The 21,326-nt window shown below is 27.5% G+C and overlaps 2 protein-coding genes across 7 annotated transcripts; both read right to left on the bottom strand.

Annotated features, from left to right (window-relative positions):
* Positions 1–993: 993 nt before the first annotated feature.
* LOC124845315 (sulfite exporter TauE/SafE family protein 3-like) lies at positions 994–5,442 on the bottom strand. The gene is made up of 12 exons (XM_047322392.2): positions 5,214–5,442; positions 4,856–5,015; positions 3,062–3,262; positions 2,907–2,971; positions 2,784–2,811; positions 2,612–2,691; positions 2,443–2,529; positions 2,296–2,346; positions 1,986–2,207; positions 1,817–1,910; positions 1,507–1,647; positions 994–1,424 (listed from the first exon to the last, which is right to left on the bottom strand). The coding sequence occupies exons 1-12, from the start codon at positions 5,376–5,378 to the stop codon at positions 1,336–1,338; spliced, it is 1,383 nt and encodes a 460-aa protein (XP_047178348.1). The 5' UTR covers positions 5,379–5,442; the 3' UTR covers positions 994–1,335.
* A 554-nt stretch (positions 5,443–5,996) lies between these two features.
* On the bottom strand, positions 5,997–15,636 carry LOC124845319 (sulfite exporter TauE/SafE family protein 3-like). Of its 6 annotated transcripts, none has more exons than XM_088103560.1 (12): positions 15,289–15,633; positions 14,977–15,136; positions 12,196–12,396; positions 12,048–12,112; positions 11,925–11,952; positions 11,759–11,841; positions 11,598–11,684; positions 8,226–8,276; positions 7,920–8,141; positions 7,749–7,846; positions 6,725–6,865; positions 5,997–6,284 (listed from the first exon to the last, which is right to left on the bottom strand). In XM_088103560.1, the coding sequence occupies exons 1-12, from the start codon at positions 15,472–15,474 to the stop codon at positions 6,257–6,259; spliced, it is 1,350 nt and encodes a 449-aa protein (XP_087959686.1). In that variant the 5' UTR covers positions 15,475–15,633; the 3' UTR covers positions 5,997–6,256. The 6 variants fall into 6 exon arrangements, with proteins under 6 accessions (XP_087959686.1, XP_087959684.1, XP_087959685.1 ...); XM_088103558.1 differs by having other exon boundaries at positions 7,749–7,842; positions 15,289–15,630; XM_088103559.1 differs by having other exon boundaries at positions 7,749–7,842; positions 11,759–11,823; positions 15,289–15,630.
* Between the last annotated feature and the right edge of the window lie 5,690 nt (positions 15,637–21,326).

Below are 21,326 nucleotides of genomic sequence, written 5' to 3'. Positions count from 1 at the left end.
TGTATACTTTTAGTTCACTTGAAACACAAAAGTTCATTGTATTAGTCATCAAATTGCAAAAATTGATCCTGAGGTATACTTTTTGGTTCAAATTTTCTCAGGGAGCACGGCTTTGGCCAGAAGAATATTTGTTTTCTCTGTATTTCTAAATGTATTTAATTTCTTTATTCTTGAAATTCAATCGAAGCAATCTTTGATTTCTGTATGTTTAAGAGCCTGCATGGAATTAATATCTCGTCCTTTAGGTTGTTAGTTTCTTAGAATTGTATGTGTTTAAACGAAATCTAAATTCCCAGAATTTGAAAACAATAAAAGAAGAAACTGTAAGAAAAAAAGAATAAAAAGTTGCATTGTATTAGAGGGTTATTCATATTTTATCATTGACAAAGGTTCAATATATATGAGTCCTAGACCTAGTATAAGTAATTAGCATTTATGAACTTCTTATATAAATCAAGGTGTTTTATGACTGCAAAATAAATCGTCACATCACCCATTGAGGACAGTTGAAAATATAAAAATATTTTAAACACTTAATAAAAAAGAGACTCAATTAAAAATTTATACATTTAACATAGACTTAAAATTTAATTAACCAGTTTTATTATTTCTCATGTAAAAGCACAAAAACAATAAGGATGCAAAGTAACCCTATACCCCTCCAAGAACTTAATTGAAAAAAAATACTAATATTAAGTAATATTGAGTACTCGATGAAAGAAAATTTTTTAATAAAAATTTAATCGAAAATACTCAAATTTATCAGATCTAAACTTTAATTTAAACTAAAATTATATTAAAAAAATTTATATAAATTTTTTATTAGTATTGTGAGTTTGTTTTATAAATTTAATTTTTAATATTAATAAGAAATAACATTCCAATTAAATTCATATTAAACTATTTATATATGTATATTTAATTTAATTTTATGAAATAAATAACATAATTTCTTTTTAATTTTTTACAAGCTGACAACAAAAGGCGCTACACTTTCAAATCTTATTTTTCTATTTAGAGGACAACCCAATAGAAGCTGACCTGTTTTCATGGTTTTGGATTAATTTTGTCTCGACTTTCATATATTTCTATAGTTTTTTTATTGACTAAATATATAGTTCCTCAACTAAATACCGTTCATCAAGAACCTTAGAACATTGATATATCAACGTTTTATCATTGTAAGCATTCATTTGACACACTCAAATTCTCTTCATCTCTCTTTTTTCTTTGACAACAATCACTTATTACATTCTTCTTTTCTCTCTCTTCTAATCTGGTCTTCGTAGATATATATGAGATTCTGAATGTTCTCAAGGGTTTCCCTGAACATCATTAGTGGGCTCTGTACGTACAAAGGTCTCCAAATCCCATGTACTCGTTATGTTCAATCTTTTGAATCATATGTACAACTCCTACTCCACCTGTGACCAAACAAAACCATTTTACACTTTTCTCATAAAATGGCACAAACACACTCTACAAATAGAACCATCTTGCACTTACCTAGTAAAACTGCACTAACACAGAGTGTGAAGGTTAGGATGAAAATGATCACAGATGCTCTTCCTAGTATGGCAATGGCCTTTTTCACTAAATGCTGTCCAACAAGTGCTGCACCAGTGGCTATGCTTACGAAGAAAAGAGCTGCAACATGATATCCAAAGTTCAACATCAAAATTTTCACTGGAACAAGTTAGTGTTTTCTTAACTCATGAATAAACTAATTTTATGTTATAGATAATTTGATTAACTTTTTTCTAATTATCTGGTAGAAATGTCATGGAAAGAGTAGTGTGTGTTCATTCAAACTTACCATAAGGAACGGGGAAACGTTTGAGAAGGTAATATTCCACCACTGCCATAGAGGCAGAAAAAGCCATCACCAAAGTGGATGTAGCACTTGCAACCTGTGTGGAAAATTCCTCAGTTAGAGTGAATTCCAAGTAAAATCTGCATAGAGTTTAAGGCAAATAAAAGGGTACCTGAGGAGGAATTCCTAGACCAAGGAAAAGGGGTCCCAAGATGAATCCTCCACCAAGGCCTAGCAAACCAGCAATCATGCCAGCAAGTGTGCCACAAGCACAGAATAGAACCAATTGCAGCACACAAAAATTTGGTTGTTGATCTCCCTTGGATGCTATGATTCTCTTCCCTTTGTATAGACGCACAGCCTCATATGAACTCATTCCTACAGCTATGGGAACCTGAAAGTAAATATATAAGTAAAATGGTCAGCAATCACCATTATAATGATCTTCATGGTTCGTTAAATTCTCCTAGGGTAGTTTATACCTGAAGTAGATTCATTAGCCAATATAACCGTGAGCAAGTTGTTGTGTGTTTCTGTTGATTTCAAAACAGAGGCATCTGTTATCATCATATTATGTTTACCAATGCACAGAAAATGAAAAACTCAAAGTTTGAGTCATGGATACCAACTTTTGCAATCTCTAATCCAAGAATCATGATCCATCCAGAAAAAAGAAGTCCAAGTTCCTTCCAACGAATGTTCTCAACTAGAGAAACCTGCATGAAAATTTCAGATTTCAATAGAGAGAATAGATGTTGAACATATATGGAATCAATAACTTTCAGTATTTTGGACAACCTTTTTCTTTGGTTCATTAATATCTTTGGCAGGGTCTTCTGTTTGAATATAATGTGCAGCATCTTCAGGAGTTCCAACGTCTGATTAGATAAAATAAAAAAATAGCATAACATGTCTGATAAACAGTTATATATACAGAAAGTTAGAATGGAAATAGTATCAAACAGCTTACCTTCAATCCGTGAATTCTTCTTAGCTTCCTGGAATCATAACATGAATGCATGAACGAGCATCAGAAACTTGAAAGAAATTTAAAACATAAAGAGGGTGATGTTTAAGGAAGCAATTAATTAACCTTCTTCATGATGGTTTCTTTCTTCCATGTATCCACACCCTTCAAGAAGGATTTAATTGAAATGCCTGTTTAACATTCAGATTACATCAGAGTAAAGAAATTAACGGAGCAAATCAAGAGTGTCTAAATTTTGAAGCTTGATCAGTAATTCTTACCAACGAAAAATATTATTAGCAAAACTGTTAGCATCCACTCAGGAAAAATAACATTGAAAGCAACTCCAATACTGATTCCAAGCATCAACATGGGTTGAAAGAGAAGTGCTAAGTCATAATCAATCACAGGCAAATCAAGTGTGGGGTGTCTCTGCCTCAAATTGTAGAAAACTGTTGCTGTTGCTCCACCAGTAATCATGCCTAGTTCATCAAACAATCAGATTCCATTCGTGTGTAAGTTTCCAAAGAACAACATTCAAATTCAAAATGAACAGTGAATGATTTGTAGTATAAATTACTTTTGGTGTAAAAGAAGTTTATAATTATTTTTGTATAATTTTAAAATATAGTTAAAAATAAAATAGAAATAAGGATGTTTATATAAATATAAAAAAATGTTATTGTATACTGTAGTAAATTATTGATAATTCAATTATTTTTTTTTCTCACATATGACTGCTTTCTCTTTCATGTTCATGATAATCACTCTTGCCTCACAAATTATATTCTGATTAGAATAAATTTTTTCAAACGTTGTAGTTTTTTTTCCTGATAATATTATATTCATATTAAATTAATTAAGCGTACAATTGACTTCTAAAATTACCGAAAAAAAAAATTCTATTGCATAGCCATAAAAACTATTAATAAGAAATATTAACATATAAACTATACGAATATACACATACATGAAAAAAATCAAGTTATATTTTAAAAAATAAATTTAAATTATTTCCATAGTTTATTTTCTTTTAATCAAACAATCAAATATGAATTACCTATTACGGTCGTCAAAAACATGAGATTGGATTAGATGAAGAAAAATAATTCTTACAAAACCATTTGCAAAACATATATAGTGTCATTATTGGAAAAATAAAAAATAACGAATTTAAATATTTTTAACGACTAAACCAAAAAGAATATAAATTTTTTTCTATGTATGTTAATTAATATACACTTGTATTTTTTTATTTATTATTAATAAAAAAAATTGCTTTATACATATTTTGTGTGTCAATACGTGATATCAGAATAAAAAAAAGAAGTTACATTAAGTATTATCATGATCTAAATCAGGCTAAAAGCAAGAACTACAAAATGGACCTGAAAAAGATAAAAAGTAAAGAGAAAACAGTAACTCCAACAAAGAACGAGATATATTGTTTAATCATCACCAACTCATTATTATTAATTATAATTGAACATTTTTTTACTAGTTGTTTTAGGACTGCAAAAGAATAAAGAGTCATATAACAGATGAAATGAAAACTGGAAAACTTTAATTAAAAATGTATGCATTCATAAAGACATATAGTCGTAAGGTCTCAAAGAAAATAAATTATTCATAACATTATATAAAGGACATGTTTCATTAAAATATTGGCACTTAGATTTGGACAATGAAATCAACCTAGTACCACTCCCACATGTTTGGTTTCAATGTCCTACACAGATCTACTAATTAACCCATCCCAAATGCTATATTATTTTTTTTATACAACTAGTACCTTTATAATTATACATTTTTCAACAAAAAATTGTTCTTTTTGTCGTTTATATTTTTTTAAATTTCGAGATAGAAATTTTGTTGAACGATTAGAGTAAAGTCAAAACTATATATGTAAATGGAAACATGATTTTATAAGTAGATTGTGTAAAATTAAGTTAAACTTAAACTTTACTTTTTTATCTAAATTATAGATTAAAATATAATGAAATTGAGTCAAATTTAAGAAGTTAATTTATAAAAGATTGGGAAAATTATATATATAAATAAGTGGAAGTTCTTACATTTTGAAATTGCTGTTGCTGATTTTTGATCAAATCCAACAATAAGAGTAAGCATGGGCACAAAGATACCACCCCCACCAACACCTCCAACAGTTCCAAATGCTGATCCTAGGAATCCAACTATGCTTCCTACTATTATTCTCCATCCAAATTTCATACTCTGCAAAAACAAAACAATGAAAAACATTTTACAAGGTTAATCCATCTCATCCAGCTTAATGCAAAAGCCAATATCACACATGCATGCATGCATGCGTGGACTGAAAAATTTTGGAATATATAACAGAACTTGGTTCATCTAAAACCTTTGTTTTTTATCTGTTATTTAAAGTAATGTAAAATGAACATTCTTTCTTACCGGCCAATGGTGCTTGTAAAATGCTTTAGCATGATAATCAACCCCTATAGTTCCATTTGATGGTGTTTTGTTCTCTGCATTATTCTGATGAGAAGGAGCAGCCGAGACCGAAACAAGAAGAACAAAAGCAATGAGAGCCTTTGCAGCAACCCATTTCACAGCCATCGATTACTCTCTTCAGACAGACAAGTTTTCTGAGCTCAAAATCTTAGTCCTTTTAGAACTAAGATGCTGCTATGTACTTGCTTAAAAATGAAACCACGAGGACCATATATATAGAAATTTTAAGAAAGCATTCGCTTTAAACAGGGCAGCTCGTACGGTAATATTGTCGATAATGGATTTTAGTATTCAATCAAAATTTAGGTACAAGAAAAGAACATCTTCGGTCAGAGTAGTATTGATAACAACATGGTCTCTATTCTCCGTGTCCATTGGTTTCTTTCATCTTTTATCTTTTATACAATTACACATACTTTTTTGGCTCTTTGTGGACAGTGTACTCCCACTATACTTTGGCCTAATAAACTGATTAGTGCTTCAAATATGCCACTTGCACTAAGGTTTGTGGAGCTTCCAAAACCAAATTCAGATCAAGATTTTAAAATATTAATCTTTTCAAATAACCAGGAATTAAAAATTATACGTATTTATGTAAATGATCAGTGTTCGTACGCACCCTCTTTTTGAATATTCTTCACAATCCTTTGGTTTAATTAATTTATAGAAAACGTGTGTGTGATTTTATTTAAAAATTCGTACTACTTCAGAATATAATTGATCACAAAAGAATTTATTTTGTCTGCGCAGAAAAAGAAACTATTTATTCTGTCAATACTGAAAACGTTTTACACAAACATTAATTGTACATATTCTATTCAAATTCTGATGCAGCTTTAAATTAAATACTTGTATTCTTAACACGCACTGCATAAAAGGATAATTAATATATCGAGAAGAGCTTCCCATTTTTCTATCTTTAACTTCTAACCCTGTAAGAGCAAAGATCTCCAAAACCCATGTTCTCCTTCTTTTCAATCCTTTTAATCAGGTTTGCTATGCCTACTCCTCCTGCAATTTTAAATAAATAAAATGTTAAGTCATTTGTAATTTATTACTAATTGGAAATATCAAAGCATAAGCATATGAATAATTTTTATGTAATTTTTCTATAGTATATATGTATCACCATTGGTTGAATATAAAATGCATTTTTAAGTAATAAAAGGGTATCTTTATGGAAATCCATCGTGATGATGGTGTAATCACTTTTATCCTATCAGTATATTCCAACTGATTCCAAGTATTGAATGAACATATTATAGCATATCTTTTTCCTCTGCAACTTAAAGCACGACAAGTTGTTGATATATATGTGAATAAAATAAGATGTGGGTAAACACCAACCACTAGTTATTACTAACAATAGTATAGTGTATGAAGTACTGATATGGTACTGCTGTCCTGAAAAGGAAGAAGAATCCAAAGAAATCGTGCAAAAATGCACTTGCCTAGTGATATTCCACTCACAAAAACAGTGAGTGCAAGGATGAAAATTATCAGAGACGTTCTTCCCAGTATAGCAATCACCTTTCTCACCAAATGCTGCCCAACCAGTGCAGCAGCAGTGGCTACTGCTACAAAGTAAAGTGCTGCAGGAAAATCTCACATTAAACCATTAAAAGCTGCATATTATCAAGTAATTTTTTACCACCTTTTATCAAGTAACTTTCTACTTTTCATTCTTATTTCATATTCACATGACTTCTTCATTTTTAATATAATTTTTTCTTTGTTACATAGTGTTTTGGTTATGCATGTTCTTTTTAGGGTTAAATATCTCATGTTAAATTTATTTATTGTTTGTAGCACTCTCTTTAATTAGATTAGCAATCCCTTTCTTCTAACTTTTTCTTGGTTTTTGCATTTACTTCTTTTCGATATGTGTACTGCACTGAAAGATTTTGTCTATATCTACCTATGTAATTTCATCGCTTTACCCTATTGGGGAAAATGAATGCTATGTAGAAAGATTTTACATCAATTATTCTTCCATTAAAAAAGTAACTAATTCGGAAGATCAAAATAACTTAATTAGATATCTTTTTATAAACTAAAAAATTATAATTAATTTGTTAATTAGAATAATAAACATTTTTATTTTTGATTGAGACTATTTTAGATATTAATACTTTTAGTCTCTAATAAAATTAGTTAATATTTAATAATTTTTTTTGTGATTCCATAAAAATATTATATATATACTAATTAAACCTACTCGCTGCTTTATATTATCATTATTGTTATTAACCAACTAATGAATGATGATGGTCTATGAGAGTGATAACTTTATTAAAGTACACATGCTTTGAACTACTGTTATTTCCTTTAACATGCAAGTGTTTGAATAGGAATATTGATTAAGTGTATTATTATATAAATAAAAAGTCAATAAAGCGATGATGAAACGAAAGAGTAATGGAGTGGGCATGATATAATGGTTAAGTTATTGATAAGCCATATATATAAACATACCATAAGGAACAGGGAAGCGTTTGAGAAGGTAATATTCCACCACAGACATGGATGCAGAAAACGTCATGGCAAAAGTGGACGTAGCACTCGAGACCTAGCTGGGTGGAAAGTTGGTGGTGAATGAGAGTGAATTCCAAACGGAGCAAGATTAGCATACAAGATAAAACGTACCTGAGGAGGAATTCCTAGGCCAATGAAAAGTGGCCCCAAGATGAATCCTCCACCGAGACCAAGCAACCCACCAATTATACCAGCAATCAACCCACACGTACAATAAACCATTAACTTCCATACATGCAAACGTCTCTGTTCCTCACCCATTGATGCTATCACTCTCTTCCCTTTCTGCAGAAGGACGGCTTCGTAGAAACTTGTTCCCACTGTCACAGGGACCTGATATATATCGTTTCGTCAGCCCATCAAAACCATAACAACAAAACTTTTCTTTTCTCTATATACTTTATCACTCTTTTCTACCTGCAGGAGATTCAATACCCAATATAGCGCTGAGCAATTTCTTGTGTAATTCTGTCTCAAAACCAAGGCATGTGTGATGTATGTTAGAATACGGCAAAGTAGAATTTAAATGTAAAGAATACAAAAACTGTACCGACATGAAACAATACATGTATGAATTTTTCGTAGAAGCTAATGAAACTATATATGTGCATAATTTGAAATTGAATGTTTGGGTTTGGTACGTTGGCAATTTTAGGATTCACGTCAACCTTTTGTTTAGACTTTGGAAATCATTAGTTTAATTTTAAAATTAAAATAGTTTTAAAGGTATTTGAATTTTGTTGTTATTTTATTTTGTTCTACGATGTTTTTATATGTTTCGTTTAAATATATTTAGTTTAGTTATTAACTTGGTTCGTATGTTTAGATTTATTATTTATTTTTATATATTTTTAACAAAATTGAGATTTTATTTTTTAATAGAAATGTGGATCTTTCCATTAAATCAACTTAATGTCATTTGCGACGTATAATGTGTTAGGATCGATCTAGGTTTTTTTTATTTGTTTTTTCCATTTATATTCCTTCCTTTCCCACCACCTACCTTTTATCATAGAACTACCAAAAACATTCTTAAACACTTCGTGTGCATCTCCACCCATCCAAAATTCAAGTAGGAAATAATTTACACACAGCCAATAAACACATCTATTTCTAATTCAAGATTGAACAATAATCCATTAGTCATAGAAATTCTAAGAAAGAAAAAAAGAAAGGAAAAAAAATGGTGAAAAAGAGAGAAATAAAAGAAAAAAGGATAATGGAAAGTGAATGGTAAAAAAGGGAAGGAGAAAGGAAAAATGGATCAAGAGGGAGAAAAGTGGGAGATAGAAGAAGGTGGAGAGAGGAAACAAAAAGAAAAAAAAAAACAGATAGGTTCTAAAACTGCCAAGTGATACCTTGTACATGACGTACAGGTAATTTAAGAGAATCAACTACCTTAATTCTATTTAAAAAACATAAAAACTCAATTAAGTAAAGAAATATATAAAAACATAAGTATGTCAGAGACTTAATATAGGGCAAATTAAATAATTAAAGTAAAAAACCACTCATTTTATTTTATTTATTTATTTACAGGAAGAGATATGGTTATTTGACAATAATAATGGATGGATTAGGTATAGAAGAAATTAAAATAAGATATAATAATAAGTTGACACATATATAACGCACTTTTTATAATGGAAAAGTGAAAAATAAAAGTGTGTTGAAGTAATTTTGTCATTAAAATACTCCTATGATGCAAGACCGTCCATCATGGACCAAATAAGAATATAAAAGGAAAGAAAAATTAAGCAAAGGGAAACAAAATTTGAATTTTTTTTTATGTATCTAAGAATTCTCTTAATAGTACTCAAGTACTTCACTAAAAAAATTTCATAAATCTACTAACCTCTTTGATTGTTTGTGCAATTTACAATCTTGTACAAATCCTGACTTAAGTAAGGCTTTTTACTACTGATGCATGTCATATTTAAGACATTTACATCCTCTCTTATTTATTATTATGACTTATACTAATGATCACTTATAAATGATAAAAAGTGGGATAGAAATTTTCACTTAAATACATTGCATGTTGAAGCATTACAAAGACTTTTAGTAAGTAATTTTTAAGAAAGTCAAACCTTCCATTTTATCCTGACAAGACTTTTTAGTAAATAATTTTTAAGAAAGTCAAACCTTTCATTTTATCTTGACAAATTTGCATTTCTATAATCTTATTTGTTGGTATTAAGTATGTCATATCAAATTCTCTAACTAAATATGTGTTTAATCCGGATTTAAATTTTGTTGGAAGCTATTATCATGTCATTTTCGTACAAATAAAAAAGATATGATAAAATAATTTTAACGAACGAGGAAATCAAATATATTGTACCAACAATTATGCATCTACTTTAAATAGTACATAGATTTAATTAACCTATAAATTAAGTTTTCTTTTTCTTTAAAGTCTTATGCATGCACACATGTCTTGTGTCTATTAAACTTTCATTTCCTCATGTATCATTTTCAAACATAGATAGTCATCTAAGCCACTCAACCTTTTGAAAGGTTGAATATTTTTTTTTCAATTTGAACACAATATACATGCGGATACATCAAACAGATATATGCGGATAATGAGTAATAATTTAAAACATGTTTGTAAACGGATGTGGTGCGAATACCATATTACCTTTATCCGCAAGTATCCATTACTAGTAAAAAATTAAAATTAAAATTTAATTTATATTTTATTAGTTTAATTTAATTTACATTATATTTTGTAATTTTTTCACTTTTATTTATATCTGAAAGTACTATTTAAATGAGTATCTGGTAGACGAATAACAGATTGGATGCTCTGTTGCGGATCGGATAGCATTATGTTTAGGTGTATATAAGTGAAATAGAAAAATATTCACTAATCATTTTTCAATCCTCCAATTCATTTGAAAATTTCAATTAGATCTTTAATCCTTATTTGGTGTAACTAAGTTCTCTAATTTTAAAAAATGGTTCAATTAGGTCTATTGATGTTAATGTTATGTATGTATATGTCACATGTTAATTCATAATATTTTCAAACTTTTTGGTTCTTTTTGTTATGTTTCAAGTCAATGTTAATCTTTATATTTGAAATTTTAGCTTAATTTAGTTTTAGTTTTTTTTTAAATGGAGTAATGTTGTCCTTTTAAAATAGAATCAAATGAATAACTAAATCTAATTAGAATTTATATATACATTATATATACATGTTAAAATAATTATTTTTTGAATTTATAATTTTAATAGAAAAAATATCTATTTTTAACTTTTAATTTTTAAAATTATTAAAAACGTAAATGTAAAGTTACACCTTTAAATTTTAAAATATACTAACTGACATATTAAATAAATTAAAAATATAGCTACATTAAATAAGAATGTATGTAAAGTTGAATGCATGACTAAGGAAAATAATGATAAAAATTACAAGCGAATATACGATTAGAATAAACACAAAAAAGGAAAAATTAAATTTAAAACTTAAAAATTGAACACCAATAGAAATTGAAGTAACAAGTGATCAGTTGAAAATTTATACGTATAAACATTTGTAATTTGGATTTGAACAATTTTGCTGGTTAAAATTTTCAAAACATTATTTAGGTTTAAATAAGAATATAAACTTGTCACTTAAATTTAGGAAGTTTATCTTAATTTTAAGACGGAGATGGTTTTGGCAGTTAAACATTGTGTTATACTTTTATTCTACAAGTAAAATATTCATAAAGCCATTCACATAATACATCTCTTCTTGATTCAAAAATATATTTCTCATCAAAACAGGACACTAACCTTTCCTATCTGCAATGCAAGTATGAAGATCCACACCGATACAAGAATTCCAAGTTCCTTCCAACAAACGTTTTCAATAACAGAAACCTGCACAGAAGTTTTAGATTTATCAGAAACAACAGATGCTGTACATCAAAACACTAGCAGCAACTTTTTACTACCTTTTTCCTCGTTTGATTGGTATTTATATGACTTTCTGTCTGAGGATGATCAGCATTACTGGTTCCTGCAGTATCTGATAAAACTAATAGTTATGTTTGATAATGTTCTCTCCTTTAACCAGTAACTACAAGAACATATAGCAGAAAACAATATAAATCCACTTACCAATTAACCTTACGTTCTGTCTGGCTTCCTGAAATATGTAATAAACAAAAACAGCAAAAAGTTGCAAAAGAAAAATGATTCAGTACGCAATAGAAAATGATAAGCTATGCGTGTTGAAACAACCTTCTTAAGAATGGTTTCTTTTTTCCATGTTTGAACACCCTTAAGGAATGCATTGACTGAAAGGCCTGTTTGACATGCAGACTGTATACATGAGAAGGCAAGCAAAGAAAACAAGATTGATGAAGTTAGAAGGAATATGGGTACCTACCAATGAAAACTACAATTAACAAAGCCGTGACCAACCAGTCAGGAAAAATGACATTGAAAGCAACACCAATACTGATTCCAAGCATCAACATTGGTTGAAAAAGAAGTGCGAGGTCATAGTCGATCACAGGCATGTCAAGAGTTGGGTGCCTTTGCTTCAGATTGTAGAAAACAGTTGCTGCTGCTCCACCCGTAATCATGCCTTAACCAAGCAAACAATACGAATTTCACCCATATCAGATGTACACTCTTGATCATACAAAATTTCTAACATGCTTTTACCTCTTTCCCAAAGCAAGTTTTTCTAAGTACATGTTTACAAAATTGTTAAAATATTTCTTGTTTGTTGATCAATACTTTAAAATATATATTTTTTAATTAGGATATGATTAATTATTCATTTTTAGCATCGGATATTTCAATGGAATTATAAATTCATTAGTGCAAAAAAACTCTTTTACACCGATTAAAATTTTTCGTAACATTTTAAAATTCATATAAAATAATTCTCCTGTTAAACAACTTTTCTCACTCACTTTTACAACAACTTTTCTTAGAAAGTAAGCAGAAAGCTTTTCAAAAGAATTAGGGTTTTATCGCAATCAAGCCAGCGACTTTCATAAATTCAATGTGTCCAACTCTCACTCAGTATCAAATATGAATTCAAGTTAGTATACTAAGTAAATTTTCGGTATTAATCTAATACTATTAGATATTTTAATTATAATAATAGTGTGTTTATGTATGCATTCTATTATTTTATTGCTAATGAGTTAGGAATAGTATTTAGTATTTATAGTTGAACATGTTTATTTAATTAAGACTACTTAATATGCTTAGGATTATGAAGTGTTTGAATATTACCTTTATTTACCACTTTCTTAATTTTGAATTATTGTAACTTTTACAGTATAAGTTTGAGATATTAAAATTTTTGCGCTTGTGTGTCGTTTACGAAGATAAGTTTTCTTTTAAATTTTAAACTTCACTTATGTATATATATTTTGTTATCTTTTTTTATAATTTTATGTTCGATACCTTTTTCAGATTTGAAAAGGTTTTCTTTTTTCAGTTTTTTGCTTTTTTATATTTTTATTATTGGACCTCCGAAACACTCTGACATAAAACAATTTAAATTAGACTCTTAATTTCTTCCTCTCACAATTTCTCCTCCCCTCGTCCCCTTCTCATTTCCTTTCTTTCTTCAGCAATAGTAATTATTGCACGCATGTTTTGGAGGTTGTTTTTCTGATCTAAAATCTGAAAATAGGGTTTTTTCCTTTATCCACTTTGTTGTATGCATTTTATTGTATTTGTGTGTTTTTATTATTCATCAAATTTTTAAAAATCATTAAAAATGGTTAAAATTTGATTTTTAGTTGTAGTATTTTTTTTAATGTATCTTTGACTGTAGAGTTCTTATATTTAATAATGAGTTACAAAAATTTGGTGAAGGAAAACCTTAAACAAGTGACATTCTTATAATCATCTATTCATCTAAGGTATTCTTCATTTTGAAACGTAGAGTTTCATTATGATTTTGTTTTTAAAAAAGTTTTAAAAGATAGAACGAAGAAAAAGTATTTAAACTGTGATAGACATTAATTCCTAAGCAACATAAGACTATTGGATGTAAGAACAATTATAATTGATATTTTTCTGTATTTTGGATTTTGGTTTTAAGCCAAAACTAATTAAATTTAAAATAAAAATAAAAAATTTACATCAAACATTACTAAGTGCAACCGAAATTATGTTTGTCAATATATGGTCATGGTCTTATGTAAATTTAGTCGGACATGTCTTACGTAAATTTAGGTTACTTAGTTCTACATTAAACTTTAGTAGACATACTTAGTCCAAAATATACGACATAAAAGAGTTATGTTATAGTAATTAAGAACTTTGTACATTTTTGTAGTATTAAACTTTATTGATTTAAGTCGAACCAATCTCTTGTTAATTAAATTGGTTTAACTTAAATCATGTAAAGAATTGATGAATTAATCCAAATTAATTAGTTTAACTTTTATTTCTCTTTGAAGTCCGTAAAAAACGAACCAGTGAGCAGGAGAAAAAGAAAACTAACCAGGGAGAATATCTAAAAACCCTTTTAGCCAGCTATCCAACCCTTGAGTTTAATATAAGCTACACAGGTTATAAAAGTCTCAGTATGTGGGAGGTCTTTTTTTTATATTAAGGTATTATTTATTATATTCGGTAGAAATTTATTATTTCACTTATTAGTCGTCACACTTAGAAAAAATAATAATAAAGAATTACAACGAAATAAAGCTGTTTAATGTTCCAAAAATTTTATGCATTCACACATGAGAAGACAGCTTCTTTTGGGATAAAAAAATTATGTAACAAGGGTCTGTATTTCAATTTCGATGTAAATCATAGACCTGTATTTAATTTCTCTTGTGATGAAACATTTAAAAAAAATGAAGTTCAAAAGTAAAAGTAATTAATCTTTTTCCCCCAAACTCTTACCATATATAGTACTTGCAAATAAAAACATGCAAATTGAATCTCTAGTTAAAAAGTTGGCATTGAGTATGGAGTAAGGAAGCAACCCACATGCCATGAATCTCATAACCCATTGAACAAGTTTTAGAGAATAGGAAAATACTTTCACAAACATAAAATTTATTTTTTTATAACCATTTTATTTTTATAATATATATCAAATTTATGCATAAATAATGTGTGTCATCTTATTACTATATATTAAAAAACAGAAATTCTTAAATAAATAAAAAATAATAGTAATTCTTACATTTTGATATTGCTGTTGCTGATTTTGCATCAAACCCCACAATTAGGGTAAGCATGGGTACAAAGATGCCACCCCCTCCAACACCTCCCACAGTCCCAAATGCTGATCCTAGGAATCCAATTATGCTTCCCACCATTATTTTCCACCCAAATTTCATCCTCTACAACCAAAAACAAAGCATCACAAAACATAATCACAATTCAATGTCCTTAATATACAAGTTTTTTAGTTTCTGTTAGTGAAAATATACAAGTTTTTATGACAGAAAAACTCTAAAAAACTATGTAAGAAAATTTCTTAAGAGACTCTTACCGGCCAAGTGTGTTTGTAAAAAACTTTAGCATCGTGATCATTAGTCTGAACCCTTTTCGTGACATGGATTTCTGATGAGACTGTTTTCTGATCTGTGTTCTGATGAGAAGATGTAACATAAAGTGAAAGAAGAAGAAGAAGAAAAACTATGAGAACCCTATCAGGAACCCATTTCATAGCCTTCATACTACAAAGAGCAGTTTCCAAAACTATGACTTTCTTTTATATAAATGTTGCTTCAAGATACAGAGAAACTCGCCAATCGTTGATGCTGCTGTGTGCTTAACCGAAAATTTGGACCAAGAAAATGAAATCTACAGTTAGGGTTAACGTGAATGTGTTTTTCTGTTCATTTATCACATATCATGAACCCCTAAGCTTCTTCACCACACTTTTATTCTTTATTATTGTTATTAGCATTATCATCATGTGATTTGACGTTTTGCAGAAAAAAAAAAACTATTATTTCTCATTATTTTAAATACTTTTTTAATTTATCACATTTTATTTGTATATCATGGCTCACTTCTCCTGAAATAGGAATGAGATTTAAAATAACCATGATAAAACAATGAATTGTTGATGTAGTTAAAGAAATGTTAAGAAAGTGTGCATTGATTATTTTTATGAATATATTATTTACTTACTTTTTTTTATATCCTTTTTAAATGGTTTTCTTTACATTAAGATTGCATTTCTAACTACGATTTTTTTTCTTAACCGATCATTACTTATTATAAAAACCATTTTCAATAAATTTAGAAATTTCTAATTGCACAAGTAAAATTCTTTTAATATATACGTAGTGTGGTCTTTTGAAGTTTTTCCTTTTTTTTTTTTAAATTTGTGAAACGTCTTTGCTTTTATTTTCACTATTTCATTCGATTATCATACTCTTGGAACATGTTTTAACTAAAAAATATAACATAAAAGTTGGAAGTCCCACGTTTTTAGAGATAAAAAATTATGTAAGTGAGTATAATTCTCATTTTATTAATCAATTATGAAATTGAGTTAAGTTTAATATCCATTTTTTAACAAATATAACTCATAAAAATAATAAAAACAATGTAAAAATTACTTTCATAACCAATTCAATGTGGCTTTCACTAAAAATATTTTGGTAATTTTTTTCACTAGAATTAGAGAAAAACACCATATGTGCATATTTTAAATACGTAGAATATTCCTTCAACTGTTTATGAAAATTTTCACTTATGAAATAATATTTATTTAAAAAATGTCATACGAAATATTTAGACAAAAATACACTATAAAATTAAAAATTAGAAAAATATATGAACTACTTGTGAGCTTTAAAACTTAAAAAATAACAAGTGAAGTAAATATAAAACGTGCACAAAAGAAAAGTATAATCCTTTAATTAAGTTAATCATATATATTTAATATTGGATGTTGATACGTTAATTAATAATAAATATTGAACAGCTAATCTCAGCACCAACATGCATAAAAAGGAATTTTTATCAATAGGGCAGCGACTGATATATATAATTAATATTTAAACTACATGTGGTCTCAAATCAAATAATAAAAAAATATTTTTTTTACAAGTATTTTGTTTTTGTGTAAGATGTTACCCACAAATATGTACCTAATACTCCACCAGTTTTCTTTTTTAATTTTTTTACTATATTTAATATAATTACTATTATACTATTTTCAATTTCTTTTCTTTTTTTTTACTAACTTCCTCTTTAAGCTGCAAGCATGGAGCCTTCATCCATCTCACTTTTTTTGTGTGGTTTCAATCAAATAATGTCACTTTCTTGCTCCGTGAGAACCCCGTAACGTAATATGGATCATATATTTCATTAATTTTAAATTTGTCTCTAATATATTATTTATTTACCATTTCTATATAATGTATAAAAAAAAACTCATATGCTCCTTTTATTAATTTATATAATATATAGAGAGAGAAAAAAATATCTTTCATACCCTCATGGAGTCTTAAAAAGAAATTTCTCTCGTTCTTTTGATCTCAAGTTGATTAATTAGGACAGTCCTGTTAGAATTAATTATCAAATATTATCTGCATTAAAACTTCAGCATAGTTTATTTTTAAAAAAAATTATTTTGATATGAAAAATGTATTTAAATTGTTATTGATGTGAACTTTTAAGTGACATATAAATATTTAAATTTACTTTTTTTTGTCTCCTTATTGCTTTTAACATATTAAGTCTTTAAATTATTAAAATAAATTATCCTACATATAAATCATCTATCAATTTCAAGTATGTTTGGAACTGAAGTTATATTATAATTTTGATTTTAAAAGAAATTTAGGAAGATGAAAAAAGAAAAAAAAATTAAACTCTGATCAATTTTGACTAAGCGATATAAGGTAATTAGGTGTGATAAAAACAATTTAGACCTAAAATTTATTATAATTTTATTTTTAAAAATCGTCTCATATAAATTTATGTAAATAATATTTTATATATATATATAAGCATGTCCTTTTCTACGTTTATCTAAATAATATTTTTTTTACATGAGACATCCTTTTCTACAGAAAGTGTTATACTACATGATTTTAACTTGGTAATTTTTTTTTCCTCATTTGGTTTTATCTTTTCTTAGTGGTTAAGATGGTCTTCGTCTCCTTGTTAGTTTTCTCTATCATTCACGTCAATTTATTCAAATATCAGTGATGAGAGGAATACTTTTTCAACTTATGAAAAATGAAAATGGACAATTGTGTCGCACTCTCAACACAAGCATATGTGAACATTGTCTACAATAATACATTAAACAACAAAATGTGTAGCTCCAAAATTCAACAACACAAAAACCATGTACATGTTAACTACCAAAACAAACCAATTAAGTAAATACTGTAACTAATTAGCCTCAAGACAAATTTAAAATCTTCCTCTTCGAACCAAGTGATTGTCAGAAACAAATTTCATTATTTAAAAATAAAAAGATATTTAGACAATATTTTTACATAACATACATGTTATATTTTATTGGTTTATTATTTATTTATTATTGTATTTAAATAAAAAATAATATGTATATTATATCAAAATATTATAAAAAAAATCTGTTAATTAACCTGTCATTTCTCTTGTTTTAATTACAATACTTAAAAGCATCCTTTGTGTGTACGTATTTTATAATCTTTAATGAGATGTAAATTATGTTCTTATTTTCGAAAGCGAACATATTTTCAGATAAAAAGAAATTCTGGTTTTAACTTCCGCTTTAAGTGCATGCCAATCTGATAAAAGAAGTGCACTCTAAAAAAACGTAAAATTGATAAAAGGATGTGGCAATTATACGGATATCATCATGTATGTAAATGGAACTTTTGGTGAGTTTTGAAGAAACTTATTTAACCATAAGATATTCAAAAATATATATGAAAAAGTAATAATAATAATAATAATAATAATAATAATAATAATAATAATAATAATAATAATAATAATAATAATAATAATAATGTGAACAGAAATCAAATTTTATTTCTTTTAATACGAGAACATAATCTATTTTTTTTTAAATAAAACCAAATAAAAAGTGGATTTAAGTCTAATTAAATCTTATAAATGTGATTTGTACGGTGAAGTTTATACGATCATTTATTTATTTATTTATTTATTTATTTATTTATTTATTTATTTATTTATTTATTTATTTATTTATATATATATATATATATATATATATATAAATTGATTTTATTTTTAGTCGATTTAAAACTTGAAACAAATGTATATCTTTTCATATTTTTCAATAAATATATTATAAATATAATAATGAATGAAAACTAAAAGTAATTTATAATATTAATTTAATATTTATTTTTAAGCTGTAAAATATAAATTAAATCTATGCATAAATTAATTTTAAATTAGCAAACGTTAATTTTATTTTATTTATTTTATGCATAAATTCTTTCGTTAGTTACTTCTCAAAAACAAAAAAAAAGTAACTTGTTCCTTCTTCTTCCTCACGAGAATTGTTGTTTCCTTCTTCTTCTTCCTTTGCGCATCCATTTTTTTCTCTCAAGCGAAGTCGAAACTCATGGTGTGGCCTCCATTTCTCTCGTGCGAAGGTTGTGATGTGGTCTCCATTCTTGTCGCTCGAAGGTTGCTCTATCTCTATCTCGTGAACTGAGTTGTTCGTTGCCACCACCGGTTGTTCGTCGCTGTCTCAGGTCGTTCGTCGTCGCCAAGTACCGTTCATCGTCGCCTTTGGGCGTTTGCAAAGCCACAATTTGTTTCTTCTTATTGTCAACATTTTACTAGCATTTGATTTCATTACATTGTATTATGTTAATGTGATGATTTTTATTTTATCTGCTATTATTAATCATTAATCAAAGCATAGCCTTAGCCAAAGAAATACACACTCATTATGACAGACTTTGCTCCACACTCATTGTGTCCATATAATACCTAGGACATCTTGATCTTTATCATGATTTTGGTAATATAAAAAAATGAATTTGAGTAAAAAATATTTTTTAATTTTTACTAAAACAAATATGAAATTACCTAGTTATAAATGATATGAAAGTTGGATTTTTTTTAAAATATCTTTTCGTGCAAAGAAATTAAGCTAATACAAATCTATATCAGAGCAAGTCTGGTTTTGATGGGAGAGAGAACAATAGAAAGAGAAAAGATCAAAAAATGGGGAACAAGCTCATCAACCATATGAGATTGTTCAAATCCATACCAATATCTTCACTGCTCGCAACATCATCACCGTCAAGGTAGACATTCCCACCCTCTTTGAAGATCTCATTTTCATTTTTCCTCACTAACATTGCTATTATTTACATCCCATTTTCCATTTCCTATCATACCAAACTCTACTTGCTTATCGCATTTCTCGTGAATTTAACTATAGTCCAAAATACCTTTTGTTTTATCACCAAATAATATAAAGTTTGTCCTTTTTCTCATCATTCCAACTTCTATGTGTCTACTCCAATCACCCACCATTTCACTTTCCTAAGAAGATCTATTATTTAAAATAGAGTACACACATCCTTCATGTATAAAAAAAATTAGTTCATCGTACCTATATGTTATTGGAATAATGTTGTTATAGTTGGAAAAACGTTCTTGCAACCATCATGGGTTAAGGTTCATGTGCACGAGTGTAAAGGTTGAAAAGTGAAAAATGTTTGAAGAGTTAAAAGTGAAAATGTGAATGCACTTTTAGGTTAAAATACCTTTTTAAGTCTCTTAAAAAAGTTATTAATGTAAAAATATTCATTTTTAGAAAAGTAAAACAAATAGAAATAACACTTTTTTTAAGTAGGTTAGAAAAATAAAAAATGTAAAAATAATAATTTTAGTCAGTTAAAAAATTAACAAATATAAAACTATATTTATTTAAATCCATTATTCAACAACAGACTTCAATAACTAATTTTTATTTACCAAACTACCACGCACCTTTTTTAACTTTGTTTTCTTCTAAACAAACTTAAATTCATAAGCTTAAATAAGTCTATTTTACATTGGATATTGCATTACATCACATTATATATTACGTCTTATACATAAATATTTTATACATTTCATAGATTTTATACATTATTAACTTATATTTTATTAATTATTAATTATTCTAATAATAATAATTTCAACTAATAATTTAAACAGAAACTTCATCACTTAAATTACATAGGATTTTTTTTGGGTAGTGAATGTTTGCTACAAATCAATGATAATTACTTAACTGCAATAATTGTTGAATTACAAGATAATAGAGAATATAAATAATAATTTTAAATTTCCATCAAATCAATAGTAATTTCATTCAAAGGAAAAACTGAAAAAAAAATTATTATTAATGTACCAGTTAGCTACAAATTTATCAATTAACTACAAATTTATCACTTATAACTACAAATTGACCAATTTATCAATCTATCTATACATCATACAAATAAAAAATCCACAAACATAAACTTATTACACGTGTCATCCGGAGAAAAAGTTGAAAAAAAACAAAATAAAGTTACTTGTATCTGGAAATTTAAT

Source organism: Vigna umbellata, chromosome 1 (assembly GCF_029865625.1).
Source record: "Vigna umbellata cultivar VRB3 chromosome 1, Vumbellata_1.0, whole genome shotgun sequence".
Classification (NCBI taxonomy): domain Eukaryota; kingdom Viridiplantae; phylum Streptophyta; class Magnoliopsida; order Fabales; family Fabaceae; genus Vigna; species Vigna umbellata.
This window is presented reverse-complemented; position numbering and strand designations above follow the sequence as displayed.

Bases quoted from the DNA above. Each gene is read 5' to 3' on its own strand.
- LOC124845315 (XM_047322392.2), bottom strand. From the start codon at position 5,378: ATGGCTGTGAAATGGGTTGCTGCAAAGGCTCTCATTGCTTTTGTTCTT. The intron at 2,972-3,061 runs GTAAGAATTACT...AATGTTAAACAG, and splicing joins GCTAATAATATTTTTCGTTG to GCATTTCAATTAAATCCTTC. The intron at 2,812-2,906 runs GTTAATTAATTG...TTATGATTCCAG, and splicing joins AAGAAACCATCATGAAGAAG to GAAGCTAAGAAGAATTCACG.
- LOC124845319 (XM_088103558.1), bottom strand. From the start codon at position 15,474: ATGAAGGCTATGAAATGGGTTCCTGATAGGGTTCTCATAGTTTTTCTT. The intron at 12,397-14,976 runs GTAAGAATTACT...TGCTTGGTTAAG, and splicing joins AGCAACAGCAATATCAAAAT to GCATGATTACGGGTGGAGCA. The intron at 11,685-11,758 runs GTAGTAAAAAGT...ACTTCTGTGCAG, and splicing joins CCAATCAAACGAGGAAAAAG to GTTTCTGTTATTGAAAACGT.